Genomic DNA, 10,929 nt, shown 5'->3' on the forward strand with positions numbered 1-10,929 from the left:
AGGTTTAAGTGGCCACATTTCTGAAAATACACATTTGACATGAATCGAGCATAATGATAAAGATAAGAAGATAAAGATGTGTAAACAAACAAATAAATAAACAAAAAAACATGAATTATACAACACCGATGCTAGTGCTGTCAAAACAGCCTATGAACAAGATTTCTAGGAAGTCTGCAAAGTAACAAGTAACTTCTGAATTTGATGGTTAACCATTTGAGTGAATTTCCATTGTAAACCAAAACCTGCAGCCTACATAAATTGGAAAAAAAGGAAAAAAGGGGTAGATTTCAATGGCTTTGGACCGAAATAAAAATGTAGGAGTAATGATAACTAAATTATTTCATTTAGCTCAGCACTTTAGCCACTATTAGGCTACTGTTTAAATAAAAATAAATAGATAAATGACTATCCTTTTCGTTGATTCAATTGCAGTACACTATAGATGTTTCTATGGGCTTTGTGTGGTGCTTTTGAATGCTACAGTGTTTTTAAAATCATGTAGGCTACCTTTGAATGGTGAAGTATGTTTTAAAGCAATGACTTTAGTATATTATATAGTTATATTTGACCAACAGTAGCCCTAGCCTATCTATACTTTGACTCAAGTACTGGTGGGGTTGAGTACTTTGGCCAACAGTGTCTGTCACTGAATGTGTCACTGAATCACAGTGGTGGAAAGTAACTTGTTAGTATTTACATTTTTTTTACACTAAGTATAAATCTGGCTTTAAGGTGATTCATGTTTTTATTAAACAAATCATATTAATACAATATAAATTACTGTGTTATGCCCTCTAAGATACTAAATCATATTGTTGTGGGGAGGTGGTTGAACTGTACTGTAAACATAAAAAAATGTAAAATGTTTCCATTTGTAATTTTGAAATATTTTGGCAATTTGGTTACCCATCAAATGGAGAACTTAATTGGGACCACAATGGATAAGACCTCAGAACATGTGTGTTATACTTTTAGCCTTAAAGTTTACTGTAACACACGCTGTTTACATTTCTGACTAATAAAGTAGTTGATTGAATATTGATTGAAAAAAATCTAATATCAATAGTCAAAATAGACCTACTGTAGGCCTACAAGCTGACAAAGCGTCACATCGGAACTGTGGCTTTGGAACTGTCCCCTCTTTCCAAGTACAGGCACTCCAAAGGGTCCTGGCGGGTTGACATTTCCCGTCACTGCCTCGAATCAAACTGTGATTTCCTGTTACCCGTCATCACTTCACTGCGAGCTTGTAAGATCAGCTAATCCTATTTTTACTGTCTTTTGAACATTTGTGAAATTATGAGATATAGCTTAACTGGTTAAACTTCTTATATTGGTATTAGTGTCTACTGTCTAACAATGTTTACAGAGTGATAAGAGTGATAGCCACGTGTTATCTAGGCTGTTATACCCTGAAGAAAGTGTTGACAGAATTATCCATCCCATTACATCTCATCCATCTCCCAGCAGGCATTGCCAATCCGACCCACATGGACGGACATCAACTGGTGCGTGCGTGTGTGTGCGTGCCTGTGTCTCTCTCTCAGCCGAATGGGACGTCAGTAGAGCGAATCCGTGTTCCTGCTTCTGGGAATTCTGATCTTCTCGATGTTCTTCATGATCGTGTCGTGTAACGTTACATAATAGTTTCTGAGATCGGAGACGATGATCTTCAGACTGATGTATATGTTCTCGTCGATCTCTATTATCGTACGCCAGTAGTCCTCCACCTGTGGGTGCCTTACTATCTTAGACATCTGCTGTGCCCGTGTGATGTAGTACCTCGATATGTGGTCCAGGTAGGAGAAGGCCACGAGCGCCACCACTCTGAGTTCGGCTATCGTCTCCTCCTGGATCGACACGCCAAAGTTGTTGCCATCCTCTATCTTGGGGATGAGCAGCTGGACCCACATTTGAACCGTGTTGCATTTCTCTATGAGCGTCTTGATCTCCGGTTTGACCTTTTCGATCAGGTCGACAAGCTTAGCGTTGCTCTTCATCATCATCTCGCTGGGCACGACGAAGACCGTGGCGCCCGTCACCTTATCCTCCCACCCGCCGTCATTCTGCGCTTCCAGCCCCTTGTGCAGGTTTGCGATCAGAACAGGGTCAGGTCTGCTCAGGTTCATCTCCGAGTGGATCTCCTTCAGCTCAGAGACGTTTATGCAGGGATCGGTGAGGAAGTGATCCAGTTCCAACAACTTGTTGGGGAAAAAATTGGCAACGAGGTGCTCTGCTTCTCTAGTGATCCGTTCCCTGAAAGCGTCCACCTTGGTTTTTATTTCATTATCCACTTTAAGGAGTGGAGACATCTTGAATCGAATTATATAAAGATGGCCCTTACAGTACCAGACATGTGTGCCTTCCTAAATTATGACATCAAGAATTGTGTGAGCTATTGAATTACCATTGATCTGCATTTCAGGTTGTCTGAGAACGATTACTAGTGAGGGTGCCTTCACGCCTTATACAGACAGACCTAGGGCTCCGGTGTGTTGTCACACACAACACACACCGTAGCCTTGCATGCCTAACAACGGCAGTTTGTGCAGCCCAGTTTAAGTGTTTCCTGATGTTTGCTATTGTATGCTAGGACAATGGAGGCACCTATCTGGACACAAACCAGTCTCCATGGTGGTTGGCAGGTACTTCAACCCTACACCACCCGGATAGGATCAACCAGAATTTTCATTATTAATGTCTGAATGCCTTCTAAGTGCAGCTGTTTTCTGAAGCGTGGCCAAAGTGGGACTCTTTGGCGATTGCTATAGACACGGGATCATCCCTATAACCATGGGCTTCCGCATGCAGTTTGGGTTATGTTAGGGTTAGTAATGTGGCGAGTCGGAATGGTCATGCGTCGGAATAGCAGGCCTCGGAATGCCAGTGTGAAACCCTCCATTGGCCCGGTTTGATTTCCAAGACACATAGATGTAGAATGGCTAGCGATTCAGGGCTGGAGCCAGGCTACCACCCTGACCCTCGCAATATTATTGAGGTGGCGCTCTCACTAGTGAAAGAGTTGTCACACCAATGCAACTGCATTGGTAGCTACCGCATGAACCCAAAGTTCAACTTACATTGAACTTAGTGTTCAAATGTGTTAGTGACTGAGCATATCAAAATAGAAAGCAAATGAGTGACATGGACAAACATACAAGTACTATTTTAATTAATTGTCAGTCGTTCTGAGTTTGGTCTAGCACACTTGCAATGGTTGTTGACGTCATACATTATCTCATAATAATGTCCTCCATTGCATCTAAATATGGGCATATCTAAATATGGACATCTCCATCCTCCAGTCCAAAGATGGATGTATACATCATGGCAATAGTGTGTATAAAGGCCTCATAGCCGAGGTCATTTGCGGTCTATGGTCATTAGTGGAGTGATAAAGTATAGCACAACCACGGCTGACCCTCCATCACACAATAATAATACATATAGCTAGTTTCTAATAAATCGCAAACAATGTTCCACAACCGGTATGACAATGACGTTACAGTCTGGAGCCCCCAGGGGCGCATTCATCAGATTGAATATGCAATGGAAGCCGTAAAGCAAGGATCAGCCACGGTGGGTCTCAAATCTCGCACTCACGCGGTCCTCGTTGCACTGAAGAGAGCTCAGTCAGAGTTGGCCGCCCACCAGAAGAAGATTCTGCACGTTGATAACCATGTGGGTATCTCCATTGCTGGTCTCACTGCCGACGCCAGGCTTCTCTGCAACTTCATGCGTCAGGAGTGCCTGGACTCCAGGTACGTGTTCGACCAGCCACTTCACGTGTCTCGCTTGGTCTCGGCCATCGGAAGCAAGACCCAAATACCGACACAGAGATACGGAAGAAGGCCTTATGGTGTGGGGCTGCTCATTGCCGGATATGATGATATGGGTCCGCACATTTTTCAAACCTGCCCCTCTGCCAACTTCTTTGATTGCAAGGCCATGTCCATAGGTGCGCGCTCCCAGTCTGCACGGACCTACTTGGAGAGAAAAATGGACACCTTCCTTGACTGCAATCTGAATGACCTTGTGCAACACGGTGTCCGTGCCCTAAGGGAAACCCTGCCCTCTCAGCTAGATCTCACCACAAAGAATGTGTCCATTGGGATTGTTGGCAAAGATATGGAGTTCACCATCTACGACGACGACGATGTTGCCCCATTCCTTGAGGGACTCGAGGAGAGACCACAGAGGCAGGTGGAGCAGGCTGAAGAGGAGGAGCCTGCTGCAGAGCCAATGGAAGGCTGAGGTTGGAAATGTCACAGCCCTCATCATCATCGTCATCATCATCACCAGTAAAAATAACTTTCACTCCAAGGTTATACAGCGTAACCTTTTCACAAAAACAGTTTTTTTTTCTTCATGTAATCGGGAGTGAGTATAGCCAAATATTTGACCCGCTTTTCTCCCGATTAATTAGTTATATGCCAATTAAGACCTTTCTGTGTTGCCACTGTTATTGTACCCCAATGGCTCACCCGCCAGTGAGGAGCCCCAACTGGGAGGACATAGTGCCTCCATCCTATACTACCATTCAACAAACAACCCCCCGCTGACAGGCTACAGCCCCTCCAGCCTCTAGGAGTATATGTGGGTGACAAAGACTACCCTCACCGACCGGCTCCCCCCTCTGAACACGGGCCAATTGTTTCGGTAAAGACACTCGGTGTAACCAGATGCAGCGTGGTGGATTCAAACCTTAGAGTATAAATATAATAGAGACGTCACAGAGAGGAAACCCTGAGGCGAAATGGACATGATGGCCGAAAGTGGTATTGCAGCTCGAGCCAGCACTATATGCAGCATTGCGCACGTTCACGTTATGGGCCGATGAAACGTGAACGCTATATGTTTCATACGTGAACGCGCACAATGATAGTCAACGGGCCAGCGCGTTCACGTCTGGCCCATAAGCAATCCCAGAATGCACTGTTTCCAACCCGGAAGAACGCCTCATGCGCCGGGTGAGCAACTCAATGCAAGTGGATGGGAGGATAAATCCGGTGACGTCTCTAGTATTAATATATATACTCTTAAGATTCAAACCCCTATAAACTCTCATGGTGGTGGGCAAGTGTTTTATCCCTCTGCACTGCCACCAGAGCTGCCTTTTTTTATCGTTCACTGGTGGTATACAATAACCAATAACCATTCCGCATAAATGTACATGTACCACTGAAGATCCACTGAAGTAGAGGATCTGATCAGCTGACTGATAATATAATGTCTAATACGCTCTACTACAATCTGTTGCCACTTAGTGGGAACCGAGTACAGTTACAGTGAGTAGATCAACAGACTAACTAGCCAACATTCACCACTTTAACCCTGCTTAGTTCACTGGGGTCCGCTCCTGTTTTTGATCTGCGTGTTCCACGGAAATGATTTGATTGGCTGAGCACGGAATGTGATGTATGATGATGTATGATGATAAGAGTGCCCCTCACTTCACACAAGTGGGATTTTTTCTTGTACACCAATGTATTTGTCAAAATGTTTGTCATGTTGCGACGCGTTGTGAGGTATTTGTGACAAATGTTCACCCGGAGACTTGTTAGGTTTAGGTACTAATTGAATACAGTTACTAAATATTATCTATAAACATGATGGAGAGTACATTTGACGGTCACAAAGTAGCTGTGTGGTTGAATATCTGTCAACTGATATTGTAAAAGTAATTTTACCATGCACGGCTAGTCGGCTACATTGACAGGCAATGATAAGATCTTTATTGTCACTGTATGAGACATACAACGACATTCCGTTTAGTGCAACCATAACACATAGCAGTATCAACAGAGAGAGAACAAAAAGGAGAAAAGAAAGAAACACTGATGGGGAAACTTCATAGCATAAAACTGTTAGTCCGTCATAGTCCAGTCCAGTCAAGTCATCTCAATCCATTAATAAGAGCACTATAATGCACCGTTAAAAAAATAGTAAAATACACCAATAAAATGATAAAGTAAGTAGCCTTGCCGAGCCATGAGCCTATCTCCTGTTTCTGTAGCGTGAGGCAGCTTGATCGAACCCCGACCTCCCAATCTCAGGGCGGACAATCAAACCACAAGGCCACTGAGCTGAATAAAATGATAAGTATAGATAAAATAAGGGGGACCACACAATCACAGATTAAATAGATGGAACAGAGTTCAAAGTTCATGTGCAAATTCATTATCCATAGGGGGGACCACCTATGAGTCATATTGACTGTACCTGGCTCTAGAAGTACTAGACAGTGACAGCGTATAGTGGCTGTGTATGTTGTGTTGTTGTGTTGTTGTGGCCACTGTTGAACTTATAGTGTCAGAATAGATTTGTGGCTCTTGGTCACTTGAATTTCTTGTAGGCATACTAATTTCTTGGCCCAAACTAATTGTATTTATTGTCATTATTTGTCGGGAGCCGAGTTGGCTTTGTCCGAGGCTGAAAAGGTCTTTAAATAAATACTTTCTGAAACGTCTATGGAAAAAGTGAAATTTTAAGTAACCTTTCTAATAACAAAATAATCACACCCATGTTATCATCGTACATCGTCATGACATAACATGTGAATCTGCTCAGACACATATGATGTAAATTCTCCATTCATTGTCAATGGGAATTTAGGGCTCGATTTTTGTCCATGCTGAACCCCTTATCCCTAAACTTTGCCTTTTTTACTATTTTGAAAAACATTTTTTGAATAGTTAAAATAGCCAATCTACAAGCTCACAACGTATCGATGTAGTCGACTATAGAAAAAAGGCAAAGAAGTAAAGAAGTTTATCGATAAAGGGTTTAGCATGGACCAAAGTAGAGCCCTTCATCTTTGCAAACTATAGAAAAAAGTGGTCAAACATTGGCCAAATTGTGAAATAATATAAGGAGGAAATTCTTTTTTAAATAGCGAGGCGATGTGAGCTTGTAGTTCTGCTATTTTCACAATATTTATCTGAGATATTGGCATATACAGTACGTGATATTACAAGTATATCTGTTCTTGAGCTAACCGTTTACAATTTACAAGTTCCACAACCGGCATTTAGCAGACCATCTTGATCCAGCTATAGTTACAGTAAGCAAGAACAAACATGGTAATACATCAAATACATACAAATAGTCATCAAGAATCATACGTAAGCTAAGAACCTATACAGTGGAATACCTATATTTATCCCCCAAAATCATGAAGGCTAATTTGACCTTTGGGATTGTGGTAGAATTCACGGTCAATCGTCAATAGGAAATAAAGGGCAGTATTATGCGTGTCTTAAGTACCAGGTCTTATTACTTAACTTAAGACCTGGAGGCGTGATCAATGCCATTTGGCCACTCAGAATAGCCAAATGGCATTGACCACGCCTCCAGGTCTTAAGTTAAGTCATAAGACCTGGTACTTAAGACACGCATAATACTGCCCATTGGGGTCAGAGGCACTACTTAAAAGGGGTCTGTGGTTGTGCTTTAATACATGAGTGGACAAAGGAGATGTACATAGTACGCACAGGCCTGTGGTACAGTTGTTCTGCCGCCCGTGAGCACAAGGAATCAGACCATTATGTTACAAGGACGAGCTGTACCATAAACAATGGCTATCAGGCCTAAAGAGAGACATCTTGGCTTTTATGACGCCATGTGAAATGTAATGTATCATAGGGGCACAGAGATGAATAACATAAGATGAACAACATAATGTACTGGAAGTAAGGTTACATAGCAGAAAGAGCACGGTTTATTCATTAATTAATTCATTTATCCTACCTTAAATGTGTGAAATCTTTGTCCATGTGTCTGTCCATACATGGTGTCTGTAGTTCACATACCTCGAGAACCGTCTGACCGACCGACTTCAAAATAAAATTGGAGGGAGTCATGCCCGGCATCAAGTCGGTTGGATCAATTGTCCAGAGCGACAGATCCGACCGATACCGATGGTATGCCTGTATATACAGGCATATTAGGGAGATCTGTTTGTCTAGAACCACCGACCCAACTGTCATGCTCATCTATGGGACCTATCGACTTCAAACTCTGCCTTGCCTTGGTGCATATTGGACCAGAGGGCATGTGATACAAAGTGGGAAGTCGGTCGGATCAACAGATTTCTAATAATAATATTGATAAAATAGCGATTCCCCATATTTGGAGTGCGCTGATGTCACCATGTTATATATTTGTACTGCAGGCCTGGACTAGCCTGCCGGCGATAGTGTGACACGGGACTCATAGTATGGGCATAAAAATGGACGTAGACCATTTTTTTTTGTTAGTTCAAAGTTCCAATCTACATTGACACGTTGTGAGCTTGTAGACTGGCCATTTTAACTATTCAAAAATGTTTTACAAAATAGTAAAAAAGGCAAAGAAGTTTAGGGATAAGCCCCTTGTCTACTAGTGTGCTGCACATCACGCAGGCCTGTGTGTGTTTTTTACATTTTGCTGTCACTTGACTCTCTTTTCTTGCTTCCCTTTACCCCCCTGTTCCTTTTTCCTCTGTATTCACAATACATTACCAAAGCAAACTATAAAGCTTAAGTCTTGGTAGGCAGGGTTTTATATCTCAAAGTACAGTTTGAAAAGTATGACTTCACTGGTACACTCTATGGCAAATATCTATGGCAAAAACATATTCACAACACTGAAAATAAGGATTGATAACAGTTTGCAGAATAGGAGCAGAATTTCAAGCACAACTCAATACAAAAACGGTTAACTGTGGACGGCACCATAAAGCATTACACTTGTTTACAATAGGGTCCACCATTTTCAATTCATCAGAACATTTAGAGACGTACAAATATACACTTCTATATAAACAAAAACAGGAAATCATCATAAAAGGGGATCAAAGGGGAACAAACATATAAGGGAAAACGGGGGGCCAGTTTCGAATTGCAGCCGTCCGTAGGTGGCCTTTGAGAGCGATTTTGAAGGAGTCAAGGGATTGACATGTCCTAATGACTGTTGGTATATAGGGCGTTCCACATTTTGATGGCATAGGAGTGAAATTAATTTAGTCCCTTGTTTGTGCCGAATCTGGATTGCACATGGTTTGTTAAACTCCCTCTGGTGTTGTGGGTGTGGACTTCGCTGACATTAAGGAAGTATTTAGACAGGTACATGGGTATCTTGGTGGTGTAGCGAATCTTGTGGACCAGACCCATTGCAAGATGCTGTACTCTGTCGTCAACCCTAAGCCATTCCAGCCTGTCAAAATGGGCAGGGGTTAGGTGGGTTCGGGGAGTGAGGCCTGACCAGTTTCTTTGCATAGTCGAATAAACCACCAGCTAGCCATTCACAGCTTGACCATCCCAACTGTACCTACCTATGCAGCAGTCATCAAGATCAGTGACATCATAGTGTTTTTAATTAAGGAAGTCGTAGTGTATGGGAGGCTTTATATGTCAAATATTTAATGAATAGAAAATATACAAACAGCAACTGCTGAGGAAATGTCACATTGATATAAAATTAAATGATTCTGTAATGTGATGGAAATTTCATTTTCGTCAAGTTTAGCTAATCAGACATTATTTTCTAAATGCATTTAAGTCGAGAACTCACCATCCTTTTACGGCATATACTGGTAATCATGTGTGGGGAAAAAATGTAAGATACATATTGTATGCATTACTTTTTTATGGGCAGAGAACTATAATTAAAAGCGTTCGTATGAGTGCTATGAATGATCTTAAAGATGGAGTGCCATGATTTTTTCCACCCTAAAACATGATCATTGTTATATAAGGTTGAAGATTTTTTTCAAAAAAGTGTACAGTATTTGTTAAAATGTCATTTTTATGTGTGCACACCCACCAGTTCATTAAGTATGCCTGGTGGGTGGTGAATGGGTGGTGATCCACCTGAACTGAAGCCACACCCACAGCTGTTGTTGTATGATAAAGGGGGAGGGGTTAGGGGAGGGGCTGATAGTGTGATATCACTATATTACTGTTTTTTCATTGGCACGTTTGACTGTCAAGGTTTCAGCCTCTAGGAAGAAACCCTAAATACAAAGGGAATACATCATTGCACATACAAACCACACCAAGGGGTCTAATGAAGTACTGTCACCTCTTAAACACATTGGAAAAATTGGAAAAATTACAAAAATCACGGCACTCCATCTTTAAACATCATGTCAGTGATGAGAAGGTATAAGACTAACCGGATACAATCAAAGTTACTTTATGACTTTGTTTTCTAACCCAGTGATTCTCTTTATGATCATACTGGAACTCACCACTGTCACATGCTTTAAAATTTAAAGCATGTGACAGTGGTGAGTTCCAGTATGATCATAAAGAGAATTTAAATGGATTGTGAACACTGTGATAAATGCAACACCATATTTGTCTAATGTCTATGTTATAATGTTACCGTCCCTGGTCTCTCCTATAAAAAACTGAGACCATTTGAGTTCCTGGCTTCTCTACACAAACCCATAGAACACAAATCTAGAATGAAACCAGACAGGAAAAATGACTTCAATCAATACTAGAGACTTCAGGACAGAGACTACAACCACTTATCATGGTGACATACACATGCAGTTGCATATTACAGCCAGCCACCACCAGGTGGCAGCAAAATACCACACTATTACAAGACACAAAACAAGACTGTAAACTGACATAATTATATCATATGATTATTTTGTATTTGCTTTAATAAAGTTAAAAACTAAAATACAATTTCAGGTCGGGATACCAATATCATCCATTCAGGCTTGTACAGGATAATTAAGTGAAAATGGAAGGGATGCAATAGGGTTATTTTCACAGAGAATTTACATTAAATGTTTGTACCATCAATATGTAATGTGCACTTAGTACCAATATGAATAGAAATAATATCAAAATCTTAACTTGTCTCAAGATACTTTCTAAAGGTGGCAATTTATGGACACATGCCAATGGGAAAATAATAGATCAGTCA

At 41.4% G+C, this 10,929-nt stretch overlaps 2 protein-coding genes across 2 annotated transcripts; one reads left to right on the top strand and one right to left on the bottom strand.

The window, feature by feature from the left end:
- Positions 1 to 1,562: 1,562 nt before the first annotated feature.
- Positions 1,563 to 2,315, bottom strand: LOC306923113 (proteasome activator complex subunit 3-like; the record flags this gene model as incomplete). The annotated part of the gene is made up of 1 exon (XM_079501135.1): positions 1,563 to 2,315. One exon carries the CDS (start codon positions 2,313 to 2,315, stop codon positions 1,563 to 1,565), a length of 753 nt encoding a protein of 250 aa, XP_079357261.1.
- A 1,162-nt stretch (positions 2,316 to 3,477) lies between these two features.
- LOC306923176 (proteasome subunit alpha type-1-like) lies at positions 3,478 to 4,257 on the top strand (the record flags this gene model as incomplete). Its single annotated transcript, XM_079501204.1, has 1 exon — positions 3,478 to 4,257. The coding sequence occupies one exon, from the start codon at positions 3,478 to 3,480 to the stop codon at positions 4,255 to 4,257; it is 780 nt and encodes a 259-aa protein (XP_079357330.1).
- Positions 4,258 to 10,929: the final 6,672 nt, after the last annotated feature.

Source organism: Electrona antarctica (assembly GCF_951216825.1).
Source record: "Electrona antarctica genome assembly, chromosome: 5".
Lineage (NCBI taxonomy): Eukaryota > Metazoa > Chordata > Actinopteri > Myctophiformes > Myctophidae > Electrona > Electrona antarctica.